Here is a 27,366-nt window from a genome sequence, read left to right on the forward strand (position 1 = left end):
CTGGCGCTGGTGAGGCTTGCTGTTGGATGAGCGGTTCACGTTCAGAATCCAGGATGCAGCAGCGGGGGCCCGGGAGCTAGTTCCAAGTTATGGGTAAATGGTAGCGAATGTATTTTTATTGCGCGTGTTGGTGTTCAAACCCAAGATTCTACTCGTTCTCCACACAACTTGCGGTGCGGGGGGTTCGCTCCATCTTATATCTCCAGATGATTAACGTAACCAGGAACCGACTGTCTAAGATCCACTCCACGTTGGGTCCGATTCGGAGACATCAGGAAGAGTATTGGAGATTGATGACAGCTGGTAGGCCCGTTGTCACCAGCCTTATCTTCGAGTGGGAATAGCACGCCCGTGCGTTCAGCTCCCACATAATCCTTCACTACTACCATGTCCCGCTACGACTTGATGGACAGAGCGGGTGATGTATAGCTGGCGGCCTGCATCTCATCCAAACCGCGCAGACGAGGCACAAGTTGCGGCCTCTCCGAGCCCGAGGAGGAGGTCCCATGGTGGAGTGTAGCCGCGAATGACGCAGGCCCATGCAACGGTATGTATCGCGTGCCCCAAGTCGTGTTCTCAGCCTTCAGCATGTCTGCATGCTATCTCTGAGATAACCCCCCTAGATTGCAGAGATGTGCGCTGATGTTTGACTCGATAGAAACATGTCACCAAACAACCGGGACCCGGAGAAGTCTCTATCTCGCAGTATCGGGCGCCATGGGTAGTTGACGTCGCATCTTGACCTTCTTGGCCTCTCGCTTGAGGTTCCGGCTGGGCTGCTAAGGTGAAAAAGGGATAGCAGTGCAGCGGCAAGAGATAAGATGGTGTGGGGTACAACGGGGGCGCCGGGAGAGCCACTCAGCGGCGCCGGAGTCCTCTTTACTCGATGACATCGAGTAAACGACGGTCCCACAAGTCAGACCTCAACTATCATCCTTCTGGGCACGGCTCTTGGACACAAACCTCATCTCTCGCAAATCTTCCCACGCCTGCAAACGCCCTCACCCTCTAACGCCAAATAGTGCGTCGTTAACCATGCTATCGTTCGTTCTATCAATGCTGTTCATAGCCTTCTCCGATACACCCTACTTAATGGCGACAACACGTATCTGTAGAGAGCTTGGTGGACCATGAAGGACGCCGAGTTAAACAGGAGCAAGCACACACAAATCTCACTTCGTTTCGATCGAATAAATTATACAAAGCAACGGACTGCCTGTCAGTCTCTAAGCAAGACTACAAGACAAGAGTCATAGTTACATCATCGATGAATAAATCGTACTTTTCAGGGTTGTCACCAGGCAGACTGCATGCTCCGTCGACGAGCAAAGTCTGCTGTACAAGATCTCCCGCAGGAATATTGACGACTACGGAGATAGACGTATAAGAACTGCCCGGAGGGACGAACTCGCGAACGGCTCGATCGCCAAGGTAGATGCTTATAGAGCAAAATCCCTCGGTACTCTGTCTTCCAAAGACTTCAATGTTGTACGAAGCACCAGGCACGACGGTCACAGTCTGCCTCAAAATTACGTCGTACCCACCATTTGACTGGCCTCGACCGCGGATGGAATATGATCCTGTATGCGGATTTCTCTGAACGCGACCACTGGCACCGGCATCAATGACATAAAGACGTTCCACAGTCCAGTCGGTAGGGTCTGATCCGTCCCCGAGTTCGAAGCTCGGATTCACCACGATCTGAATTGGAGGCGTGACGGTTGGCGTCGAGCTTGGTTGCGTTGAGACGACAGAAGTGACCGTTTCGGCTACACTCGCCGATATGGTACCAAGTGCAGTCTGGCTCGAAACAGTGGTTGCGATAGAGGTGCTAAGTGATGATGACCCAGAAGCTAGCGAGGATATGACGGAACCAAGGACCAACGTGGATGATGCGGAGTTTGTAAACGTGGCTGATGGGCTAGACACGCTCATGGATGAAGGAGGACTTGAAGATATGGCGGATTGGGGTGTTGTTGACACCAAAGTAGAGGTAGACGGATTGATCGATGAGCCCGATACGGCGGTAGAGAGGGAAAAACTTGTGGTTGTACTAGACGATGCAGCCGACGAGCTGACCTGGGTTGAGGAAGATACCGGAATGATTGAGCTTGACGCGGAGGAGAATTGTGCCGACGATGAGGCGCTGGAAGAACGCAGCGACGATGTGCTGGACGATCGCACTGAGGAAGAGGCGCTGGAAGAACGCATCGACAATGTGCTGGACGATCGCACTGACGAAGACATGCCCGAGCAAGTTCCAAACCTAGGCTGGCAACCTGTTTCACAGTATCCAGACGTAGAGCCACTATTGGAAAGCATTAGCATTTAATCAATCAGACATGAGGTGGACTTTTACCAATAGGAGTACTGGCTACAGCAATCTCCATACGCTGATCCTTTGCAGCTGAAGCCGCCTTCCGCACCATTGGAGTAGCCACAGCGTGCATTTTTAGAGACCTGGATAGAAGGGGAGGCAGTGGCAGTAGATGAGGTGCGCGTGCTTGATGAAGCAATGGACGAAGACCGAGTATTAGGGATTATCGAAGTTCGAAGAGTCGAAGAACGTGTTGTTGAAGATACACCAGAACCGGAGCAAGTGCCGAAGTTGGGTCGACAACCAGTTCCACAGTGTCCTACTCAAGGTTTAGCATGTTAAGTTCTAAGCTTGCTTGTCGCACCAGATTTCTTGGGACTGACCTGAGGTACTACCGCACCAGCCATATCTGGTACACACGCGTTAGAACATAGCACGTAGAGCAAGCTGGTTTTTCTTAGGCTTACTGGGAACAGCAGTCTCCATAGGACGAGCCTTTACATACGCGATTGCTAAATTCGAGACCACAGCGGCCATTCGTGCTCACTTTCTGAGCAGAAATAGCTACGAAGGAGGAAACCGCCCAGATCAGAAATGTTCGCATAACTCTGGTTCCCCAATCTGGTGTACTGCGAGAACGTAAAAGGACAATTATGAAGGACCTCGTCTGACAAGTAAGGACAGAATGATGGACAAGGAATGGCGACACGTCTGAGGTTGAACCAATGTTGCGTACGGCGTTGACGCGGTCATATAAGGAGTGCTTTGCAGCCATGCTAGCTATTGTGACCGTCCGTGCTCAAGAAGCCGATGGCTTGAACTGTGCGTGGCGATCTGGCGCAATCTGGCCCTCTAGTGTATCGTCACCCCAGTTTAGATTTTCTTGCTGGTTTTAGAGCATCTTTCCTTCTCAAAGCCTACGCTGATCCTTAAACAGGTAGCCCAAAAGCTCGGGTAAGGTTCCCTTCCAGCTCCAAAGGGGAAATCTAAACCGATGATTGTGATCTCTGGTCGCAAAAGGGCAACATATACACTATCAGGGATCTTGACCAATGCGACGATAGGCTGTCCGTGCTGGTTTTGTGGCGTAGAATTGGGGGAGTCAATCATTGTGACTATCGTTTTCAGCTCAGTAGTTCCTGATGAGGCTTGAAACATCGGCCTAAGAGGGTAAGTATATGTTGGGATCAGGGATGTTCAGGATCGTCTATTCGCGTATATAGCTTCTTGGGGATCGAACTAGTTAGGAGACATGAGTAGTGTACTTTCGATCTTCAGATTCTAGACAGGGCTATGACGACCAATCGCTGCGCCACCGCCCTCGGCTGTATTGGGTGCTATGGAAATTAATGCCCAAAGCTGAAATGCGATCTACCTGGAAGCCACTATTTCGCTGAACTCACGCAGCCGCAGAGTTATGAATACTCAAAGTTGTAGTAGGTACCCTGTTGATAGCTGAAAAGATCTGAAGATAGCACGTGCGGCGGACGAGCCTTCACGGCGTGTCATATCTTCCCACGCCTGCGAACGCCCCTTTTATGTAGGCCGAACAGCCTCCGCCGATCGCAAGACCGCATGCTCCTCCTGGGGTTTGTGGCCTCTTCCAGATGTAACACGGCTGTTATTAGTTGCTCCCTCGGCATCAGTTGACAGTAATCATGGAGAGCAGAAAATCGATATTTGGTACCATGGGAGAATGATGAGGTTTGGAACCATGGTTGGCGACCGTCTCGACCTATCCTGGAAGAATCAATGTAATCACAAACATCTCCGCACTCAAAGTACTCTCACAGAACCAGCGATAGCTCAACTAGGGCGTAGGCGCTTTGAAAATCCTCTTGTTCCCTCGGCCTTTCCGGTCTTCAGATGGACCAGCATGGCAACAATCGTTCCTCTTTGTATCTGGGTTACTCATTGCTTTTTCAACGCCGCACGGAAATTCCATTGCCCAAATTTGGGTTCAATCGGACGGATCGCGTGTCCAGAACCATCAAGAATATCAAAATCATCTAATGCCGATGTGACAGGCCAAAACCTCTTAGACCTTGCCAAGGGTATTATGACGCCATGCGGTGACAAGCTCCTATCACCCGCTGCTAAAACGCCATATACAGATTTGAATGCTTGAGAGGTAAGCGAGGTTTGCGTGGGATCTTGTTATCTCGATCACTGTCATACTACCCATGAGGTCCATGGTCCTTCTCCGTGAGACTTGCGACGAGGTAGTCAGTATCACGTCTACAGACAAGATGGATAGTTCCGGCGGGTGCAGACATACTATATCTCGTTTTAGAAGAGGACATGCTTTGTACATGTTTGTCTTGAACAGAACCTCGGTTGTCCAAACGCATTCACCGCTGGCGACAATCCTTCAAAGGAAACGGCAAGGGATGTCTCGTCTCAGGCGAGACAGAATTCCACTTGACTTTTAGATGTAGGTACACTGGGACATTCCTTCGTTAATTCAAACTGTCATTAAAGGAGCCCGTCTTGTCTATTCTAGCCTGTTTGATCGAGCAGATTCCCGAGTCAAGCTGTCCTTGCCGACTTGAATCACAACGAGCAACTTCCATCGACACCAACCAGCCACGTGCCCCAAGCAAACATCACCCAGTACTCATCGTTTAATTCATCTTTCTCATCCAATCCCATTCCATATTACATCGTATGCTAATTTTACCGTCGCTACTTGCCCCCATTTCACCAAATCAACGTCACTCACTATACATTATCAGCATGTCCAACCCAGCGGAGAGGGTTGTACCTAACAAGCGATCGCGCTCGACTCCCACAGAAGTACCTACTACATCCGCTGATGCCTAGCAGGCCGAAGCTCAGCATGCAGAATCTCGATATGCGATCGACCTGACGGAGGTGACGCCTGCCGATCACGACAACGAGTCGCAGAGTAAAGCAGCGAAGACAATGCTGGAACATCAGACAGGGATTGAAGGGCACAATGTACAAGATAGTGTGCAAGAGCATAGCGATGAAGCGAACACGGCAAATTCACGAAGGTCTTCGGCGTCGACTGAACTTTTGCAGAGCTACTGTAAAGCCCGGGCTGAATTAGGAGGTGATGTTGCAACTACCGCAGAATACGACACATATAGTCAAGGTGAGGGCAGGACCACAGCAGATGCTCACTATGGTATCACACCTATGACATGTGGCAACCTGGCTTCGACATCTCCAGGCACAGCGAATTCTCAACCTGAGGGAGCGCTTCAGAAGCAATCGAATTTAGCTTCTCAGCAGTCTCAATGGGAAGACACGGAATCCGACGGGAGCGATGGCGGAATTCCCCTTACTCAACCTTCCAGCCCAGGTATATCGTATGATGCTCTTCCTGAATCTCACAATGGACAAGCCACGACTCCTGAAGTCGCGATCTCTCCGGCTCAGAATCCTGAAGCGCTCCAGAACGTACTATATTCTTCACTCCTGCAGCGCTTCCCGGAAATTATAGATTCTGACGAGAGTGACGGTGGCATTCCACTTCCTCTGCCTTCCAGCTCAGATATATCATCTCAGCCAGAAACTCTCTCAGAAGCAGATTCAGACGACAATACCGCACCTCAGTCAGAGGCATATTCAGATGACACTGAGCCATCTTTCTTATCGCAAGAAGACTTCTATCTGCAGCCGCAGCCCCCACCGATCCCTTCTCCGTCGGAACCTCTCTCAGAAGCGGGTTCAGACCACAACACTGCACCTCTCTCAGAAGCCGATTCAGACGACAATTCCGCACCTTGGTCAGAAGCCGATTCAGATGACACTGAGCCATCTTTCTTATCACAAGAAGATTTCTATCTGCAGCCTCAGCCACCACCGATCCCTTCTCCGCCAGTATTTTCCCCCTTTGAAAGCGCGGACGAACCAATTCAGCCATCCACCTCAGCACCTCGACCTTCGAATCACGGCCCAAGATTCTCACCCGGTAGAAATTCCGTCGTGGCAATTGCAATTCCTCCTCCCGTAGGCCACTCGGAATGCTGCCAACAAGCAGGCTGGAACGTGCTACAAAACATCAATCACCGGCTATACCGTATGGGTATAAGTCTGTTCTTCAAAGATCAGCCGTTGAGCGGCTCGGCGTGCGAACGTTGTCGGTTGCTGGCACGGCCGTGCAATCAGAGCTTTGGGTTGCCGTGTGTGAGCTGTCAGAATGACGGGAAATTATGTATCTTTTAGGTGGGAAGGATTAGTTGGATCGCGGGGAAGCCGGCTTTGTGATGGACGGTCTCTCCTTGCTTGAGGTCTGATGCATTCAAGTTAGGAGGATGATTTGCCAGATAAGACCGCATTGTCTGATATCTAGTTAATGCGGCCTTCTTGGGCTGGTTATTAGGTTGATGTTTATTCTTTGGAACACCTCTGTTACATTGCTCCACTTCTCCATAGTATTGACTTCTCGCACGTGGATGTAAATCATAACTTCACAAATCCCATCAGCCTCCACTATCGCAAGTTATACCGAATGCCAGATACATATATAACGAGTTTGATGATCTTCGGCTATTGCTCTACCCCGGCTTTGCTCCGCATTTAGCTCGGTGGCTCGTAGTTAGCCTACACTACCCCACACTCTACGAACCGCAAGGCCCGGAAAACCACATCCACAAAGCTGAAATTCAACCACTCACATCACCATCTTGACCGCAATTTTCGTTCTATTACTACCCTAGGGGCTTTGAGCTCTGGATTTACTGGGCCGGTTCGATTGAGAAGGGAATGCATCATCCAGCTGAGGTCACAGCTACTTGTCAGTTCCTATGATCAATGTATATAAGATGTTGTGCAGGGGCGTTGGATAAACCGGATGCCCCTGCGTGTGATTACCTTCTGGCAAGAACACACTTCCTATCATGGCGACGAGCAACGAGAAACAAGAAGTCCAGCGAACCTCGAATGAAATATCCAAAACATCCAACAGTTTAAGGGAGAAGGATGCCGAGGACCCGATGGCTGGCTACCTTCCCCGAAGTGATGAGGAATACAATGTCACCTTGAAAACATGGTGTGTCGTTTCTGTAGGTGGACAGTACCTGATCTCATTGGGAGTTATGGCTCATACATTCGTAGATTCTGGCGCTTTCCTATGGTATCAGTTTCTGGATAGTGCCTTCGCTCAGTGCTTGCGCTGCCGTTGTTGCAGCTCAATTGGGCGATCCTACCAAGGCCGCATGGTATGTCTCTCTATATACCGTAAGTCTCCAACCCAATAGGCTTCAGCTATCACACTGACATCGCATAGATGACTGTAACTATCGCTTTCATGTACGTCGTCTTTTCTTCATGCGTCCGTAAGTCGTCTCATCTCATCTTCCCAGGGTATGCGGAGCCAATAGCGACCTGTTCGGCCGCCGATGGTTCATCGTGGGTGGAAACGCCATACTCTTCGTTGGTTTCATTGTCGGAGGCTCCGCAAAGAACAACACAACGATGCTAGCGGCCATGTCACTCATTGGATTCGGTGCTGGCAATGCCCAGCTTGCCGCATTCGCTCTTCCAGAACTTCTACCCAACAAGTGGCGCGCTGCTGCAATCGTATTTGCAGATATCGGAGTCTACTTTGCTGTCCTTGTAGGTCCAGTAGCTGGGGCATTCGCAGCCCAAAGTGCTGATACGTGGAGATGGCTCTTCTACGCACCCGCAATTGCCGTCTTCTTCAGCTTCTTGGGCCTGTTCTTCTTCTATTACCCTCCGAAACACCCAAGAGGCCTTCCCACCACCCAGGCGCTAAAGGAGCTCGACTACATTGGCGCTATCCTATTCATTGCATCTGCGACTCTTATCCTCGTTGGAATCGTTTACACGACTACGCTTCCGTCAAAAGATCCGAAAGTCATCGGAACGCTTGTGAGCGGCTTCACAACCCTAGTCGCATTTGCTCTCTGGGAGACTTTTGCACCGCTCACACAGCCTTTAACACCAACTCATGTCTTTACGCGGGACAAGGGGCGTGAGCTCACTGCACCATTCATTGTTGGTTTCGTGGTAACCATGTTCTACTACGCAGTAAACATCATATACCCCACACAGATTGCTACGCTGTTCACAGACGCAACGACAGACTACAAGTACCGCATCGTGCTTGGACTGCCGGGAAACTTAGGTGAGTTGAGACTATGATCGCATACTAGTCATCAACTAACAAGTATCAGGTCTCTGCTTTGGTGCCCTCCTTCTTACAGTATTTGGTCACCGTATCGGTCACTGGAAATGGACACTTACTGCGTCCGTCACGGTTATGGTCGTTTTTGGCGCTTTGCTTGCTCTCGGCAATCCCCAGCGCAAGGGCATGATGATTGCCTTCGTACGTACTGTTCATAAACCCAACTCCGTGACAAATGATCACTAATTTCCCACCTATCTTTTATAGGTATTCCTCTGCCAAGTTGGCTTCGGGTGGGCACAGTATCTTTCCATTGCATTCATCCAGTTTGGTGTGCCGCAAGTCGAACTCGGTATCTCCGGTGGCCTCGCTGGTGTATCACGCTTTGCTGGCGGTGCAGTTGCAATCTCCGGTACGTAGTAGAGAGATATACCTTCTACTTATGTGAACGTCAATCGCTCACGAAGAACTTACAGTGTATCAAACCATCCTCACAAACGTGCAATCCTCCAAGACCCTCGAACTCGTCCCAACCGCCGCTACCGCAGCCGGCCTTCCCTCTTCCTCAGTCTCCGCGCTCCTCGCTGCGTTGCCGCTCGGGGCCACGGCCCTCGCAAAGGTGCCTGGAATCACCAATGAGATTATCGCTGCGGCTGGTGCGGCATTTCAACAAGCGTATGTAGTCGGTCTTCGAACCACTGCGCTGAGCTCTCTTAGTTTTGGTATTCTGGCTATTATTGCTTGCTGCTTCTGCAACGATATTGGGCCGAAGATGGATAATAAGATTGAGGTTTTCTTGGAGAATGATGAGAACGCGGAGAAGAATAGATATCATTGAGTAGGTAGCCCGAGTCGTTGGAGGCTCTGTGGCATGTTGTAATGGCTATAGAGGCCGACGCGACGAAAGGCATAATGGGTCACCTGTCTTTTGTCTGCTTTCGAAGTCACCATTCAGCAAACGACCAATATACGATTCTTGATTGTGACTTCTATGCTCATTCCCTTGTTGAAAGATGCGCCAACTAGTCTTATTGTCTCTCGTTCTGAAGATTTATGCCTCCTCAGTGAACTCAGTATACTCGCTCTTGCTCATCAGCTTGCCCTTCGGCTCCTCCACGACGGTGATCTTCGCAATCCACGCATCGCCCTCTGGGTCCTTGTTGATCTGCGCGGGCTTGTTCTCAAGATCCGAGTTGACTTCCGCGACCGTACCGCTGATGGGAGTGAGGATATCGGAAGCCGACTTTACGGACTCAACCGCGCCGATTGCGTCGCCCTCGCTGACCTCCATTTCGACCTGTGGGAGCTCGATGTATACGACGTCGCCGAGGGCCTTGGCTGCGTATTCGGAGATACCTAGTGTGCCTGTCCCATTGTAAGCCCTGATCAATTCATTTGTACAAATTGTAGGTCGCGAGAATAAGACACCAAGTGTGAATGCGGGGATTGGAGTTGAGCATACAAGTCTTGCCGTCCGCAGACATCTCAATCCACTCATGGTCCTCAGTATACTTCTTCTCCTTCACTACGTCTTCGTCAGCCGTTTGTCCCATCCCTCAATTGCTCCTCCAACATTTCGAACCTACATGCGGCAGATACCGAGAATAGCCGTTGCGCCTGGCTTGCCTGCTGCCATCGCTGGCACACAAACGGCGACGGCTTCCTCGCAGCAGCGGAAGTTAATTGGCGCGCAGCGCGGGCAACAGAGTATCGAGCAGCCATTTCGTTAAATCGTGTGTGGGAGAAGTAAGGATTCAAAGTTTGGAGTCCGGGGAGCTGTGGTGGGATTATGATGTTGCCAAGGCGCTGGGGTAGCTCCCGAGTCGCGGAAAGGTTGCCGGCATTCGAATACTTTTCGCGACGGAGAGTCAAGACCGCGACAACACACCAAGAGCTAGGCAAGATGTTGTACGAGATGATAGGAGTGGTATGTTCTATATTGCAATGCTGCCTAGAATAAATGCTGATGGACATAGGTTCGGCCTGGCCGCCTCTCCGAAGTAAAAGAGTAGTTCCACCCTCTCGTCACCCCCAAGTTCCATACCTCCACGCTCGCTACAGCCTTTAAGACGTATCCTGACACTATAACTAGAATCGCAAAGACCGCCGGGAAAATCGTCCTCGATCAGCGTGGCGTCGTCCGCGGCGTCTCCAACTGGGGCACCTTCCTCCTCCCCAAACCCACAAAAAAACTGCAGTCGACACACCACTACGGCCACCACTTCATCCTGCGCTTCGATGCAAGTGCGCGCGCACAGCATTCTCTACGGCGGACAATGAGTTTGGATCCGCGGCTGATCAGGTACTCGATTGTGAAGATGGGGACCAAGTTTGAGGAAATAAAAGATATACCTGGGACGGCTAGCTTCAGATGAGGGTCATAGGGAAAGGAATGGCGAATTAGGTTTTGTGAAGGGAGGAGAGAAGAGTGGATATGTATATTGGGTGTATAGACAGGAAAGAGAAATACTGCATTGCGCGCGGCGTTACGGTTGAGCTCTGGAATAAGCTACTTGTACAGACGCTGGAGGAATTGGACGAAATTTTACCCACAAGGGCTTTCAATTCATGACTTCTCCTATTGCGTGTTGTTGGGCTAGATGTTCGGCTCACAATACCCCATCGTCTCGCAAGTGTACCAAGCCTCCAGATAGGCGCACAGGATCCTCACTACTAAACAGATTTCTGGCGAGGATGGTCGATCATGAGTTGCTCTACTGCTTATTGCAGCTGCTTTTAGTTCAAATACACGTTATATGCTCTACTATGCGCAAGCTGAATCGCTACTTTGTTTATGGCGACCTGCTCAACTAGCGCTGTAAAATCCACTTTAGGACTATGAAAACATATTTGGCCGTGCCTTCTTCAGGCTCGATGAGTCTTCATACTGCAAATATGGTCAGCTTGAGGCCCAGTCCTTAAGAAGTAAAGGTGAGCTTACCTGTAAAAACCCAGTAACATCTACTAATATCGTCCAACAATCTACAAGGTCTACTAGATCTTGTTGTGTTTCCGCATGCTGACCCGCACCAACGTTGACACTCCTTTTGAATATGGATACCATACTATGCCTGTTCTCCTTCAGGAACTCTCTCGCCTGCCAAACCGTCTGATCGTTCTGCCTCCCCCTCGCAATGACCGCTGCATTAATCACCCTTAGCACCGCGAGCATCAGTTCGTAGTACTTTCGAAGCGCATTGGGATCATCAAACTCTAGACCAATATCGGGGTCAATGGAGAATATATGCGAGTCACGGATGGCAGGGAATAAGCCAGCATTGAGTACGTATGCCGCGCCAAGACGGGACTGGCATATCCGCAGGAGCAGGGCGAGACTGGCATCGTAGTAGGACAAGAGGATGGGGACTTGTGGGGCGGCTGCTGCACGAAGTTCTTCGGGTATGTGTTTGATGTTGTCAACTAAAACGCCCACGAAGTTGAGCGAGACGAAGGTTTCGAGAATATATTTCGACTGCTGCTGGGTAGCAACTGCTACTAGGGCGTTCAATAAGAGAAGAGCGGAGACTTTGCAGGTGCCTTGGCCGCTGTATGCATCATCGGAAACGACTTCAAGGAGATGGCTGCCGCAGTTCTTGATCGTGCTGAGGGTGTGTCGGCCGAGGAGAGAGTTTGTTGTCGCTTTGTTCGAGGTGCCGTGAATGTAGCGGAAGCAGATCTGATAGCAGTACTCCCGCAGCTCAGCGGTAGATACTGTGCTGTAGATGCCTGCAAGGGCAGCACGGAACAGTTGAGACAATCGATCATTCGCAAAATCTCCCGTCTTGTCGAAAGCGGTCGATTCAAAGTCAATCTTCTGGATGAGAGATTCGGCAAGTGTGATAAGTTGCATAGCAGTGAAGATATCGGTGTTGTAGGACTGCTCAAGCTTTGGTAGAATGACTTGTAACGTCTGCAGTATAAACGAACTTCGGGCGCCATTCTCAAAATCGCAGTTCTGTACGGCGACCATGACCACCTGGACCCATGACTGCAGAATCTCTTTGTGATAGCGGAGGAGTTGCGCGCGGCGATTCCAGTCAGCGAAGATTGCCATGAGTAATTCGGCCTGTTGGGCCAGTTCCTCCTCTAGAGCTACCTCGGTGATCAAGCCCTCTTTGCGCCAGAGTTTCAACTTCAATCGGATGACCTGTTCAAGCAAGGGTAAAGAGTACAGTGTGCTGCCTTCCTTCTCTACTTGACAAGACGAGAGGTTGACACCCTCAAAGAAGCGATGCTGATCCGGTAGACTGCGCTCGGGGTAGGCAAACTCGATGAAGTCGAATAGGTCAAAGATATTCGGGTTGGGTGCGGCATCTTCACCTGGTCGAATAGTGGTGCCGAGTAGAACTGATTGTATCCTTGACTTCATAGTAGGCATATTATCTTTGACTGTCAAGCGTAGCTCTCTTGACTCGTAATCCAAGAATGCCACACGTCGTTGGAGGATATTCTGGAGGGCAAGCGCTGGAGGTCCGGCAAAGAACTCTGAAAACTCGCTCGTCGCAGCCTCAAGTCCCTGGGCAAGAGTTACACCTTCCCAAGGAACGTCAAGGGTGATCGGGGCCAATCGAGGCGCCTCAATGAACAGCAGCTCGTTCTCCCGAAGCTCGTCCATGACAACGGCTGAAGTCAGTGGTGAACGCCACAACTTTTGCAATACGTCCCAACATCGTGTCTTGAGTGCTGATCTCCAGGCCGAAAATTGATCTCCATCATTGTCCGGGTACTCTACTCCTAAGAGAAGAATGTTGTGGAAGAGAGCTTGTCCATTGGCCCATAGACTGTCATCAGCGATACGGACTGTATTAGTACCGCACGAAAAGCCCAAGAGGATATGGGCTATTGTTGGCCTGAGAGATACCGCAGCAAGGCAACTGTTGAGAAAGTCTAGCACGCGTAGCTTGACAATGTACCCAGAAGCTTCCTCGCCAGCCTCGAGTTCTTCAGCATTGAAACGCATCAAGCTTGAAAGAGATCGACCAATGCGTTCCGCTTCGTTGTCCTTCTCTAGTATCCCCACAATCTTGCTTCGTCCAGATCGCTGTCCGAAGCCAGCCGGCGAGACGGCTAGCTTTCGGGACGATGCCATCTTCTCAAGGAGCTGGAGTGAGGCAATAGTCAACGCCTCATGGCCGGTACCGCAGTACAAGCCAAGGTCGACGATGATCTGTAAGTTATTTAGAATTGCATCTTCGAAGGAGGCAAGCGATAGGTTTGAGACTGGTGAATGTTGTAATGAGGGCTGCTGTTTGAGGACAGGTCTCACAATGTCGAGATATGTAGCTTGCAGCTTCATCACCAAATCCATTAGCTCAATGCTCAGCATCAACGATTGCACCAATGGCGAGTCTGATGGAGCCGCGTCTACCTCGTTGACATCTTGATGCGATGCAGCGAAGAGAGCCTTGAGGACGTTGTCGTTGAACAGCCACTCCATGATACGCGTGAAAGGATGCAAAGAGACGTAAACAGCCAAAGAAGAGGAGTCGATGATCGCGTCGACTGGTATGCTAGACTTGTTCGCGAACACGACAAGGTTCTCATTGAACGTGGAGAGACACGTTACCATAAAACGCAAGCACGTCCATCTCATGACGTTGCGTTGTAGCGGGTCGAGGACTTCTTGTGAACGTTCTGCAAAGACTTGTTGCATGACAAAATCAATATACCCTTCGATGCCCGGCATCCTGCGTGACGAGCCCAAACCTTCCGGAAATGGTAGGCTGTCGTTCAGGCCTTCGTTCTCTGGATAAGGCTCCACGAGCGAATGAAGGAACCGTACAAGGGCTATGGATTCATCGTACCCATCTGCCAGCGTGGCCCATAAGTCATCGCGCGGTACAGCTCCTAGTGTGTTACTCTGCTTGGATCCGGCGTAGAAGCCGTTCACGGTCCAGTCATCGAAGATGTGCCACATAGCACTCGCTCGCAGGACGTCTTTGCCTACAAGCAACGCGGAGAGAGCATCGAAGGCAGCTGCGCGAAGTCCACTCTCGACCTTGTCCGTGCATAGACCAAAGCAGATGTTGGCAAAATCGTATTCCTTGAGATCCAGTATCCAAGTGCGCGCAGTCAAGCTCTGTCGACATATATGCGCGAGAAGACGTAGGTAGCTTTCCAGCATAGTCGCGCTCTCAGGCTCCACGATTTGGTCCACGGGATTTGTTGAAGGCGCATATACGTTGCCTTGGATGGTTTTTTTCGGCTCATGAATGTCTTTCTCAAACTCTGTCAACTCGTTGAAGATGTGCGTGTAGCTGAGTGAGCTTGTCCGCCGAATCTTACCCGAGGAGGCTGTACCCTCCTCAAGTAAAAATCGATGCGCTGAGTCTGGGTTCGTTCCTCCAGTGGAGATCGCTCGTAGCATCTCGCAGAACATGGCGATGCGAGGGGTAGGCTGACGCTTGGCTGCCCACTGTAGAAACCCGTATAGATTACTCTCTCTGTCGCTCCAGAAGTCCTCTGCCGCATCAGCAAACCCATCGAAGGCGAAGGCTACAATAACCATGAATCTTTCCAGGTGGAGTGGGTACTCTCCCGTTGAATTTTGAAAGTGCAGTTGCAGCCGTCTTCGCTGGTCGTCCTCTTCAACTTTAAGTCTTCGTAGTGTGTCTGGCATATGAGTGATGAAAGAGTCGACGAAAGTTTGAAGCTGCTCCATGATGAGGACCTTGAAAAACTCTTCGGGCTGCGCTGACTCTGGGCCTAAGACTGGAGTATCCTGTAATAACGTCGATAGCATGCTCGTCTTCTGCGGGTCATACCAGCGGGTCGGTCGCACATCCTGGCTAAAGGAGAGCATAAAATGGAAAGCACCGTCGTTGAGTGCTTTGAGGAAGATGTCAGATCGAGTAGTGGCTTCCCCATCGAAATCGATGTTTTGCATCGCTGGATCTTGAGTGTTGGGGTCAACATATCGTCCGCTGTACTCTGCCAGCCACCAAGTTAACAGTGAAGAATGCAGGTTCCTCAAGGTCCAGTTGTCGTTCTCCCGTCCTGCCATTAGAGAGTCGTGCAGCGCTCGCGCATCCTTTAATGTGACATTAGTCTCCGACGCTGCCCAGGACGTGAGCCGGATGAGCATAGGGATGTAATGAACGGTGATGAGATCGTGCCGGTCAAGAGTTTTCGCTCTGGAAAGCAGTGTCTTGTAGTTGTCGAGATTCACATATCCGGCCTTGATCATGTGCGTGCATATTGCGGCCAAATTTTCGTGCTGCCTCGTCAGACTCTGCTGCTGGAAAGCCATTATCTCAACAAAGCCTGGCAGAGGGACCTGGCCGACTACGTGAGTGCTCTGGACGCGCTCTGCGATGAATTGCAGCCAATTCTCTATTGACTCCATGCTCACAAGACATTTAGTCCAGAAGCCATATGCATTCGCCAGATTTGAGCCGCCTTCCACGCCCACGATGATCTGTACGGCCATCTGCAGCGCCTGCATGCCCTCTACTTCAGAGTCGCCATTGTCCAGAGCGGTCTTCATCAGAATGCGCAGACAAAGGAGCACATATTCGCGGCGACGGTGGAAGCGTATTACGGCAGTCTGCAGCTGCGATCGATCGAGCTCTTGGGCTTCAATTTCGGCGCCTAGGAAGAGAGCGGCGGCGTCTAGCTCGTCGAGGTCTAAGGCATCTGCCAGCTCAAGCGTCTGCTGCTTGAAGTCATCGTTGACCTCATATTCGTTGTCGTTGATCTTGATCTTGCCTGGCGCAGTCAGTACTTGTCTCTGGTTCCTTCTTGTAGCAGTATTACCAGAGCCCAGCGTCTTCCTACTCGCATCGTTCTTTGGCTTCTTGTCTAACAGCGTCTTCAACTCGTCCAGATGCGCCTCCAAGTTCTGCAGCAGCCTCTCTAATACAGGCAGCTGCAGGTCGATGTGCGCGCAAAGGTCGCGATGCAGGCCCTGGAGGGCGGCGAGGCTGTCGTCTTCAGCCATGGAGATTTCGAGTGGCGGAGATGCGCATCATGTGCCGGAACAATGGGCGGAGGGGCGGGCAGGTGAGGGCGTGTTTGGTTGGTGTTTTCTTTAGTAACAATGGAGCTTGACTTTAGAACGCGATGAAGCTTGGACCATCGAACTTCGCAGCGTATCACCTCTAACAGGAGCTCAGCACAGCTTTCGTCTTCTTTACGAGTTACTGGAGACCTCGAACGAATTGCGACGAGTACGACAGGTCGATCAAGGTATACAGGACGTCTTCAGTCACTTGCTGACCTACACGGGAAAGACGCCAAAACTGATTCTTACCCGGGATATCTCGCTCGACTGGTGAATCTCCGCAAGAGCTCCGCACCCGCCGCAACTAAAGGAGAGAAGGCCACTGCGATCTTAGGACGGTCGCATGATTTCTGCGACTATGTCTGGCTCATAAACCTGCGCCAATTATCCTTTCGCGCTGGCAATGACCCATTTCCCTCGCACTTGTTCTCAGACGGCTAGGCACTGCAAACGGATGCCAGCATGGGTGCAACAAACATACAGGATGCGAAACGTAAGGCTTTCTTGTTGTACTATAGTATGACTGTACTGACACATAGTAGTCCTTATCCAGTCTTCGCGCGTGCTTGACCGTACAGCCGGCCTAAAGGACCTCGTTCATATCCTCAAGCACAACCGCGGGAAGCCCAGCCTCGAGGCTCTTGGCAATAAAGCCTATCTAGCACTCTGCGAGACTCTTTTCCAATGTATACGAGACGAGCGGTCGTCGTTCCTCCGCAGCAAATCCAAGTCAGCCAGAACTGCCGCGCTTCTTCCCCTCTCGGCCTCAGCATTGCGCCATGTCATTGCCTCCGGCGTGCGAACGATCAAGGGCTCCACCGTAGAGCTCATCATAGACACCATAATCGAGGTACTTCCGGGACAGGATGGCCTAATCAAGCCTCTACTCGAAGAAATTCCCAAGACACTACGATCACTGCTCGAGTATCAGCCGCACGTCGAGCGTCTCTCCAAAGACTGCTGGGACGCTGCAGTCCACTTTTGTATCGATTCATTGGCAGGAATTGTTGCTGAGCCGGAAGTTGAGCCGCAGGACAGCTGGAGTACTAATGTTTCCAGTCGAGCCCGAACCCCGCTTGAGCCTACAGATGTGACCCTGCCGAGAGCCAGCCCTCGAATACCAGTAACGAGAACCAAGACAGTCTCCGATGAGTATGCTCACTCAATAGAAGATTTTGTACACTGTCTTCATCTACTCGTCAAAGCTTCAAATGCCCCATTGCTAGACAAAGCCAAGGACGTCTTGAGCGCATTGCTGCAGTTCCTACAGCGAAGGACCGGGCGTGGTAATATCGCTGCCGCCGCGCTTGCTGCGATCAATTCGGTCCTCGCTCGAACAACACTACAATCACTTGAACTTACCAAGCGTACCGTGCAAGAGCTCCTTCCTTTGATGAAGTCCATGTGGTCTGAGCTTATAACTAGGGAAGAGATAATGATCACTCTGATGCATACTGAAGCACACATCTCGAGTCTTCTAGCTGACCCCGAAGATGAGACCACCCATCTAGATCTTGAAGCGCTCGTTGAGGCTATCTATGGCGACTACCGACGCAGACATGAGACGACGGCGCATCAATATCTTGAAGAAGACCACCTTTGCTTTCGGCATTTGGGTCGAGCTAACCAGGATACACATCCTCTGAACACTTGCGCATTCTCTATGGAGACAGAGCATCAGCGTTTTGAGGGATTGTGGAGTATCGTGTCTACTATTGCACGCTTCTCATTCATGCTCGATGGAAGGAGGCAGACCATCACTCTCGACCATAGCGACATAGAAGAGAGTACTAGCAAACGCCTCCGTGTCACTCAACTCTTCCCAGAATACCTTCGCCACGTCCTTGTACCTAGATCCAATGCTAAACGGGCAGCGCTACAAGTCGTCGCTTTTATGGTCCAAGAAGGGCCCGTTGACGAAGATGGTCTTCTATCAATGTTGGAGAAGCTCATTTCATGTATTTCTGACGAAAACCCTGTGCATTCGGTATGGGCAATGATAGGTTTGGCTGGGTGAGTTCAACTTGGTTGTGAGGGCGATAGCATCTAATTCTTGATTAGGGCTGCACTTCAACCGTCTGCAAGGCACGCGACTCTTCTACCATACTGGATCTCTGCTTGGCAAAGCGCTTCTCGCGCCGTCACGTCTATTTCGATATCCCGTGCGGCGTGTCATCTCATGGACGTTCTCCTCAGACTCGGCATTGTGCCTTTCTCCGCTGTTTCGGAAACTGTTCAGTCCATGCTAGTATCGATCGAATTAAGCGGTCCTGCGCTTCTCACAGAAACAAGTTCGTCTTTGTTGACCACCATCATCCGAGAGCGAATCAAAGAGAACCCAACACATTTTAACTCTACGGCAGAAAGGATCCTAAATTGGCTTCTTAACAAGTGGACTCCTAGTAAGTTCTCTGGTGTTGAAGACATCAATCCTTCTAACTTCGTTCAAGGTCTCTGGTCCGAGCGGACTTACTCCTCACTCAACGCGCACCACTGCAACGCCCGCGATGTGCTACGCGTTCTTTATGCCTGTCTAGACAGGCCTTTTGGTGTGGCAACATCAGCGCCTTTCCTAGTGTTAGGACCCATCGCACAAGCCAGAACGCGAAATGTTCGTTACAAAGACCTAGCACAGTACCTTTTGCTTCTTGATACCAAGGAAGAACATTTGGTTCAGGCGAAGGCTTCACAGGCCAAACCAACCGAGGTCGTTTCCGAACATCATCCCACGCAAATAGAAAACAGGATCCTCGACTTCTGTCTCTCTGAACTGGACAAAGCGAGGCATCGCTGGAAGGACATGGGTTCCACCAACGGTGCGGGCATAACATCAGACATGATGCGCATCGTCACTAATTTGTGCATCGTTGCGCCTGCTATCGCGACCTTGGCCGACCCTGACGATCATCGCGTCTCCACTTTGGAGTCCTCGGTCACTAGCTTGAGCAAATCCTTTGTCAACAACCTGACCAAGCCCCAAACCGAGCAGTACAAGATCGATGCTGTACTCGTAACCTGTACCAAAAGTCTTCCTGATATTAGCAACTTACCAAATTTGACTTCCGATGTTTTCAAACAAGCAGGCGTTTGTGTGCTTTCTCAGCACCTCTCGAAAGCACTTGGCGACCGCAGAGAGGTCAAACAGTCATTATATGTGGAAGATGAGGATTTCATGGATGTTGATGATGATGAAAACTCGCAAATGACTGTGGGTCAAACTGGCTCTGAAGTCGATGTTCCGCGACACGATGTGCAAGCAGAAAGCGACGCATCCGCTTTGCGTGCTTCGTGCTCAGCGTATTTGCATTTGGTCTCTTCGATCGCGGATAGCACCGCAATGGAACACCATCAACTTCCTTCGAAATTCGTGGATTATCTGATCGCCCTTCACGAGAGCGAACTTCTTCGATCCCGTCAGTTTTTACGCGCGCTCTGGAGCAGTGAGCTCAAGATATCACGAAGCGACTGTCTGAGTCTTCTAGAACGGTTCAGTGAGGCTCTTATTGATCCCCGCGCACGTGAATACAACACGTCTGAAGTCGCCAATGGTATGTTAGTAGAGGTTTTGATAGGCACTGCGCTTGTCTGGGTCCCTGATTCGACCGATCGAGAGGGTCAGGATCTCTATGAAAACGTTGAGGCGTTATATGCGTACTACGTCAAGGAGATGGAGAAAGGAGGAGTCCGAAGATCTGCGAATTTACAACAAACTATCGCTACCTTCCTACAAGGACTTCTCAGGCACCACCCGGATTTCGGTCAAACCCGCAGGGTTCCTTCGGTACGGACTAGTCTTTTTGAACTTCTGTCACGAGGTGAAATGACTGTGAAGTATCACATCGCCGAGCGCTTACCAAGAATGTTCGAGGATTTTGTACTATCCGAGCACAATAAGATCTTGCAAGACGTTGACAGCAGCTTACCTGGCAATGATGATGGCATTGAAGGCATTGCGGTCCGATTACTCGTGCTGTCCAAACTGGCGGCCCGATGGCACACCCTTCTACGCCAGAGCATCTATCGTATTTTTGCGACAGCGGGCGCCGTATCAGGAGCTGCGTGGCATGCCAAAGTCTGCATCTCCAATGTCGCTCACGCGAGAGGCCTTGAGAACTCACAGTGCCTATTCCGTCTCTTCGCACCCCAGATCATCTTCACTTGGTTGGATCGAGAACGAAAGATCGCTGATATACCGTTTCTGACATTTGGCTACACGACGCTCCTAGACCTTCTGCAAGATATCGAAGCTGAAGCAGTGGGACAGGCTATGATGCTTGGCCTGAAGGGTGAGGTGGAATACCTAGCAAGTCAATTAGGAGCCACAGCACCAGAAATCCTGTCAAAGAATATCGGCAAGGCGGCCGCATACACAATCGCATGGGACACGTGTAGAGGCTTTGCTAGAAACAAGGCTGCGCCAAGCTTCGCTAATTTGCTAAAGGAGATGATCGGGGCCGATAAATACTACGAATTGGTACAGAAACACTTCCCTCAAGTGCTAGGGCAGATATTTCAGACCATTGATCACGAAGAACGCATCAGTAACTCTTTGGACAAGAAACCACCCTTTAATGCAGCAGCGAAACTGATCACGGAGATGACCAGAATTAGCCACTCGGCACAAGGTCTCGACATCGGCATCGAGCCTTCGTTCTCCGCCTTCTATCTACCAGATCAATTGGAACGTTTATGCCGGCGGACAGCGGACGATCCCGCGAGCTTCTGGACACCGAGTAACTACACATATGTGATGCGATCTCTTCTCGATCGCATACATCCCGCTCTGGGCTCACTTTTCGCTCGATCTATGATTCGTAAAATCCGGATTGTGGTTGCTCTTGCCGGGCCAATAGCTTATGAAGGCTACCCACTTCAGATGACACTCCAATCCTTGCGCCCTTTTCTTACCGATGTGCAGTGTGCAGAAGATACAGTAGGAATTATGCAATATCTCTTTGAGCATGGTTCCCAATATCTCCGACAGCATCTCAGTTTCATCACAGGCATTGGACTGTCAATTCTTATCTCTGTCCGAGTATTTTTAGGCTCATCCCAGGACAGCACGACCCAGCAATCACAACACGTGGCGACCATGAATGCAGCGAACCGATTCCATACTTGGCTCACTGAGTACCTCAAGAACCATGCGCATGCGATCACTACGACCGAACGATCATCTGCTGTAAAGGCCTTCAGGCTCATCACTACCGCCGCCTCCCAAGTCAATGCGGAAGGCAATTCTATTCGTGGTAGCGAAGAGAGCAAGCTGCTCCTTGAGATATTAGACGATGCAAAGTCGGGTCGCAAACTCCTCAACAAAACGTCTCGCGAAGTTGCGCTCGATCTACTTTGTCAAAACTTCAAGCCTGCTCCATCGGCCCGCGACGACGTTCTAGGTCGCGACATCGATGCCGCTGAGTATGCGCCCCTCGTTTGGGAATCGTGTCGAAGGAGCAATGTTGGTGACGGTTACCTGTTGTGGACAGCAAGGGTACTCGGTCGCGCATTTAGTGCTCACGGAGAAGTAAAGAGAAACGCTACGCAACACTTGCCATGGGCTTCATTGGGACAATCATCCAAGGACTCGCTCGGGAAAACGTCAAGAGAGGCAATTGTTCGAGAAGTCATAGATCTATTCTACAGCGACAACCGTAGCGAAGTTAGCCTGGCAGAGGATGTTATTAGACGCTTGGTTTCTCGTCTCTCCGATGCAGATTCCCAATATATTGCAGAAATGCACCGAGTTATTCCTGAAGCCATTGGGAAAGCACTTGGCCTCTACATGCCTCAAGACTCAGAGCTTCTACCATCCCCAGAAGGGCTCAGCCAGGCAGTCTCACCAACCAGCACCAAGGCCGTGACCACCTGGATTAGAGACCTTGCGATTGCGTTATGTAGAGGTTCCGCAAATGAACCCATACTCAGCGCGCTTCCCAAATTTCTTCTAGGAATTGACCACATGGCTGGAAAGCTATTACCGTACATCCTGCATCTTGTACTGCTGGATGAGTTTGACGGAGACCGTAATGTCCGCGACATCATGTCGGACGCAACAATGAGGTGGTTCCGCGACTGTGACACTACGACAGCACCATACGTTCGAATTCTCATTCAATCCATTCTTCATCTCCGCAGTCAGCCAGTTCCAACGGAGGTCACAAGAGTGGATCGGGACCGCTGGCTCGAAGTAGATTTTCTGATCGCCTCACACGCCGCGAACGTCTGCAGTATGTACAGATGTGCTCTGTTATTCGCAGAGACATCGTCTGGTCAATCAATAGTCAAAAACAGTACGAGGCGCACTTCTGTTCTAGTGGATCCTCCTCGTATACCGCTAGAACTTCAGCTTTCCATCTACAAGAACCTTGACGAGCCCGACTCTTTTTATGGCGTTGACCGAGGATCAAGTCTTTTGTCCGTCGTGGACCGTCTCGATTACGAAGGAGATGGTGTCAAAAGCCTTTTATTTCGTGGCGCTCGACTCGACAGCCAGATGCGCCGACTCAATGAGTTCGAGCCACCAGATACCCGGGGTACAGTCAAGTCACTCATCATGCTAAACATGAACAGCGTTACACATTCTCTGCTATCGAATGGCCAGTTCCGGGATATAGGGGACGATATCGTTGAAAGCACTCTTCACACAGCGCGCAAGCTTGGGCATTGGGACATCAAGGCCCCAGAAGTGAACCACACCGAGTCCAGCACTCTTTTCAAAGCGTTCCAGGGGCTACATTTTGCCAAAAGCGCAACAGAGGCCCAAGAGAACTTTGATCGCCAGCTTTTAGTCACGATGGGCTTCCTATCGGGAAGGAATAGCTCTTCAGTGCCTACAAAGGTTCGCTTGCGGACGTTGGGAGCTCTGACAGAGGCGGACGAGATTATTAGAGCCGAACGGTCGGAACATCTTCTTGATACCTGGGACCGCATGAAAGCTCGGGAGAAGTGGATGCGAGCCGGCGAGTGAGTGAACATTTGCTACATCTGGTGATCTGACCAATGCTTACCTTGCCCAGATTCAACGACGTGCGCCAACTTCTTTCTTGTCGCGAAACGCTTTTCAATGTACTTAGCTCAAACGCTGTGCTCGTAGACTCGCTACGCGTAAGGACCGCGACTGTTCGTGGTATGGAAGTCGAAGCTCTTGTCTCATCTTCCACCGTCTGCCGGAAGCACGGCGCACTTCAAGAGTCTTTAGCCAGCGTAACATACCTTTCTGACATTGTGCCGGAATGCAAGTCTATAGGGCTCGACATTGATGCCACAGCTCAACATGAAGTGGCCAATGTTCTGTGGGAACAAGGCGAGACTGAGATATCAATACGCATGCGACAGCATCTCATTGATCATGCCGACTTTGACTCTCAGAACATAGATCTGAGTCTGCCTGTGCTACTCGCAAGACTCGTGAGTATTCCTAGGGGCGCGGCAATTCACTAATGCTAACAAAAGCAGGGTCACCATTTGGCTGAGGCTCGCCTTGCAAAGCCTGACACTATAATGCGAGACTATCTCGAGCCCGCGATACGCGAGCTGAAGGGTCAGAAGCAGGGTTCTGGTCCAGGTCAGGTCTTCCACGAATTCGCGCTCTTCTGTGACAAGCAGCTCCAGAATCCAGAAGCTGCGGAAGACATGGAGCGTATCAAAACCGTTATGGATCGGAAGTTACAAGAGTTCCACGAGTTCACAAAACTCTCCAAGACAGACAAAAGCAAAGGCATGCGAGACACGTATCATCGGAGCGCTCGAAGAGCGAAAGGCTGGTACGACCTTGACAATGCTGAATACGAGAGGATGCGGAAGGGCCGTGAACAATTCTTGCGACAATGTCTGGAGAACTATCTCTTGTCATTGTTCGCCAGTGACGAGTACAACAACGACGCCCTCCGCGTATTTTCCCTTTGGCTAGAGTACTCTGACACCGACCTGGCCAACGCAGCTGTCCAGACCTACCTCAAAGACGTTCCCAGCGGTAAGTTTGCCTTGCTCATGAATCAGCTATCATCCCGTTTGCAAGCGGAGGACAGTGCTTTCCAGCAGCTCCTGATGGCCCTTGTGTTCCGCATTTGCGTAGAACATCCTTATCATGGCATGCACCAGATCTTCGCCATACAGATGAAAGTCGGCGCAATCACAAGAGAAGATGTCGTACGAGCCAAGGACGAGTCGGCACGATCGCGCCAGAAAGCTGCAACAGGACTTGCGAATGCGCTTAGCAATGACAAGCGGGCACGAACATATTGGAGTTCAATCTTTCAGTCCAACGAGATCTATCACCATCTCGCAATGTTCAAGGGCGAGAAAGAGAGCACGCAGCAGGGTCGAGAGCTCCCGCTCGACAGGTACAAGGAGTCGAAAGACTTGGTCAGTAAGATACCGAAGCTTAACATTCCGCCAGCCACACTACAGATTGAGGTCAGACCCAACATGAACTACACTGATCTACCGAGAATTCAGTCGTTCAAGCCAACAATGAGCATTGCCAACGGATTGAGCGCGCCCAAGGTCATTACCGCGAAGGGGACCGACGGAAAGCCATATAAGCAGTTGGTAGGTATCTTTGACTTCTATGCTAATATCCTCTAGCTAACCCTTCCAGTTCAAATCCGGGAATGATGATCTCCGTCAAGACGCTATAATGGAGCAAGTATTCGATCAAGTTTCGCGACTCTTGAAGAACCACACAGCAACACGAATTCGCAATCTAGGTATCCGCACCTACAAAGTCCTGCCACTATCTACTCGCTCAGGCCTCATGGAGTTCGTGCAAAACACCATTCCTTTGCACCTTTGGGTCATGCCAGCGCACGAAAAGTATTATCCAAACGACTACAAACCCGACAGATGCCGCAAAGAAATCGGCGCATGCCAACAAGACTCCCTTACCACACGCGTAAAAGTTTGGCAAAAGGTCACAAATAATTTCCATCCCGTTCTGCGCTACTTCCTCCTCGAGCGCTTCCAAGACCCGGATGAATGGTTTGAGCGCCGCCTAGCCTACACACGCTCCACGGCTGCTATCTCCATCCTGGGCCATGTTCTCGGTCTCGGCGATCGACACTGTCACAATATCCTCTTGGATGAGAAGTCCGGCGAGATAGTACACATTGACCTAGGTGTGAGTTTTGAAGCAGGACGTGTGCTGCCGGTGCCCGAGGTTGTGCCTTTCCGGCTTACGCGCGACATGGTGGATGCGATGGGGTACACGAAAACGGAGGGGGTATTCAGGAGGTGTTGCGAGTTTACCATGGATACGCTTAGGGAGGAGAGGGAGAGTATCATGACACTCCTCAACGTCCTGCGCTACGATCCACTTGTGAATTGGAGCATTACGTCTACGAAAGCAAAGCGTATGCAGGAAGGCAATCAGGACACAGCTGCACCAAATGGAACGGCGCGTTCCACCACCGTTGCGCCTGGAGGTACACCCGCTCCTTCAGGCGCCCCGGTGGCGTCAGGACAGGTCGTTGGTGAGGAAGTCGTCCAAGAAAGCAACAAGAAGAAAGAGAAAGAGGAGCAGGCTGGTGAAGCTGGCAGAGCATTGAGCGTGGTGGAGAAGAAGCTCAGTAAGACGTTGAGTACAAAGGCGACGGTCAACGAGCTTATCCAGCAGAGTACTGATGAGCGAAATTTGGCGGTACTGTATATGGGGTGGGCAAGCTATGCATAGTTTTTCGTGTATCTATGATTTTCTTCGTGTGTACAAAGAATAGGGAACTTGCAATCGATTGAGCGCGGCGTTGGGCGAAACATGGATTAGGTCCTAGTATATATATTTAATACTGGACTTGAAGGGACTTGCCTTATTGTAAAGCCTGAATGGATTCACAGCCTCATGAGGGAGTAGCTAAACTAGCTAACAGTAGAGCCTGGATACATGTGCAAAGTAAGTTCTTCGCCCAGATCTATGTTCTAGCGCTATGAGCTCGGCTGTTGTTAGGCCAAGCAATGGTCGAGCGGGGGACGTAACCCGCAAGGGCGGCTGGTCTTTCTTTCAGCAATGCTATGATCAACTGAGGTAGTATTGGTTATGCGTAGCATGATAACGAGTGATCGCCTCGAATGTTACAGGTAAGATATTTTTTTCGCATTGAGTGCTAGAAATGGGACTTTTAAAGGACGCAAGATTTTTTTCGAAGGACTACCCTAGGGATACTTCCAACCACGGGGGCGAGATACTGTCATCCATGGTAGTGATTCGGTAAGCGATCAACGGTGCTTGCGACACCTGGTGCTATTCAGCAATATATGAAATTCGTGCAGCCAAAAAGTAGTAGATATTGTTGTTGAGTGACGCGATCTCCACCGTAAGCTTGTGCATTGTAAGCCTGGACAGACTGAATACAAGTGTATTGAAAATACTACCTCGAGCTGAGAAAACAACCCATCAACAACTATAGTAGGCATTAACGCGCGAAGTACCCGCATGTATGCATATTGTACCACGGAAGCCCTGTTGTTGAGCCTTGCGACGCGTGCTGAGTGGTCCGATGCCACTTGAGGTGAAACAGATGATCCCATGATCCCGCGTATGTTGATGCGCGGCTGTCACCCCGCCAACGCCGCTTCCGCAAATAAACCATGCGCTGCCACTATGACCACCAGGCCGCGCCCGAACACCCACAAGCACGCCTATCCACAGCATTGCATCACCTTCGCCTTGTGTATATCGCACGCCGCCACTTGCATTTCATTGTTTTGGGCCTTATCCAGAATACTTGCGGCGTGACTACCTTCGTTTGCACACTGCGACGTACGGCTTCCTGCAACAGCGTGCATTCCTCGCTTACTCGCCGCTCTCTGCCTTGAACATCCATAGCCAGGGCATCTTACACCGCATTCATACCGAGACGACGGTTGAAGAATCCCGCCAAACGCAGTCACGGTGCATGCGCCATTGACAAAATCGCTGGCGGGTCCGCAGTCAAC

General features: G+C 50.8%; 7 protein-coding genes across 7 annotated transcripts; 5 read left to right on the forward strand and 2 right to left on the reverse strand.

Moving 5' to 3' along the window:
* Positions 1–1,783: 1,783 nt before the first annotated feature.
* Positions 1,784–2,332, forward strand: K460DRAFT_402496 (uncharacterized protein; the record flags this gene model as incomplete). Its single annotated transcript, XM_040936532.1, has 1 exon — positions 1,784–2,332. The coding sequence occupies one exon, from the start codon at positions 1,784–1,786 to the stop codon at positions 2,330–2,332; it is 549 nt and encodes a 182-aa protein (XP_040789694.1).
* A 2,721-nt stretch (positions 2,333–5,053) lies between these two features.
* Positions 5,054–6,553, forward strand: K460DRAFT_352310 (uncharacterized protein; the record flags this gene model as incomplete). The annotated part of the gene is made up of 3 exons (XM_040931643.1): positions 5,054–5,113; positions 5,144–6,472; positions 6,512–6,553. The coding sequence occupies 3 exons, from the start codon at positions 5,054–5,056 to the stop codon at positions 6,551–6,553; spliced, it is 1,431 nt and encodes a 476-aa protein (XP_040789695.1).
* A 397-nt stretch (positions 6,554–6,950) lies between these two features.
* On the forward strand, positions 6,951–9,273 carry K460DRAFT_413933 (MFS general substrate transporter; the record flags this gene model as incomplete). The annotated part of the gene is made up of 7 exons (XM_040937642.1): positions 6,951–7,350; positions 7,403–7,525; positions 7,575–7,597; positions 7,651–8,435; positions 8,485–8,636; positions 8,703–8,847; positions 8,912–9,273. Exons 1-7 carry the CDS (start codon positions 7,186–7,188, stop codon positions 9,271–9,273), a joined length of 1,755 nt encoding a protein of 584 aa, XP_040789696.1. The 5' UTR covers positions 6,951–7,185.
* Positions 9,274–9,486: 213 nt separating this feature from the next.
* K460DRAFT_279018 (uncharacterized protein) lies at positions 9,487–10,157 on the reverse strand (the record flags this gene model as incomplete). Its single annotated transcript, XM_040928297.1, has 3 exons — positions 9,487–9,800; positions 9,898–9,960; positions 10,022–10,157. The coding sequence occupies 3 exons, from the start codon at positions 10,155–10,157 to the stop codon at positions 9,487–9,489; spliced, it is 513 nt and encodes a 170-aa protein (XP_040789697.1).
* A 171-nt stretch (positions 10,158–10,328) lies between these two features.
* K460DRAFT_383629 (37S ribosomal protein Mrp17) lies at positions 10,329–10,810 on the forward strand (the record flags this gene model as incomplete). The annotated part of the gene is made up of 3 exons (XM_040935460.1): positions 10,329–10,362; positions 10,412–10,443; positions 10,528–10,810. The coding sequence occupies exons 1-3, from the start codon at positions 10,339–10,341 to the stop codon at positions 10,808–10,810; spliced, it is 339 nt and encodes a 112-aa protein (XP_040789698.1). The 5' UTR covers positions 10,329–10,338.
* Positions 10,811–11,271: 461 nt separating this feature from the next.
* Positions 11,272–16,374, reverse strand: K460DRAFT_280943 (uncharacterized protein; the record flags this gene model as incomplete). The annotated part of the gene is made up of 3 exons (XM_040928448.1): positions 11,272–11,322; positions 11,377–16,142; positions 16,191–16,374. The coding sequence occupies 3 exons, from the start codon at positions 16,372–16,374 to the stop codon at positions 11,272–11,274; spliced, it is 5,001 nt and encodes a 1,666-aa protein (XP_040789699.1).
* A 155-nt stretch (positions 16,375–16,529) lies between these two features.
* K460DRAFT_331825 (uncharacterized protein) lies at positions 16,530–26,310 on the forward strand. Its single transcript, XM_040930818.1, has 7 exons — positions 16,530–16,930; positions 16,980–18,450; positions 18,499–18,839; positions 18,888–23,400; positions 23,454–23,844; positions 23,893–24,987; positions 25,037–26,310. The coding sequence occupies exons 1-7, from the start codon at positions 16,900–16,902 to the stop codon at positions 26,105–26,107; spliced, it is 8,913 nt and encodes a 2,970-aa protein (XP_040789700.1). The 5' UTR covers positions 16,530–16,899; the 3' UTR covers positions 26,108–26,310.
* Positions 26,311–27,366: the final 1,056 nt, after the last annotated feature.

Source organism: Cucurbitaria berberidis, assembly GCF_010015615.1.
Source record: "Cucurbitaria berberidis CBS 394.84 unplaced genomic scaffold K460scaffold_2, whole genome shotgun sequence".
In the NCBI taxonomy this organism is placed as follows: Eukaryota; Fungi; Ascomycota; class Dothideomycetes; order Pleosporales; family Cucurbitariaceae; genus Cucurbitaria; species Cucurbitaria berberidis.

What these genes read in the sequence shown, in the direction of transcription:
- K460DRAFT_331825 (XM_040930818.1), top strand. Translation starts at nt 16,900, where the DNA reads ATGGGTGCAACAAACATACAGGATGCGAAAC. An exon ending in GCAATGATAGGTTTGGCTGG is followed by an intron (nt 18,451 to 18,498) that starts GTGAGTTCAACT and finishes ATTCTTGATTAG; the next exon opens with GGCTGCACTTCAACCGTCTG. An exon ending in GAAAGCCATATAAGCAGTTG is followed by an intron (nt 24,988 to 25,036) that starts GTAGGTATCTTT and finishes TAACCCTTCCAG; the next exon opens with TTCAAATCCGGGAATGATGA.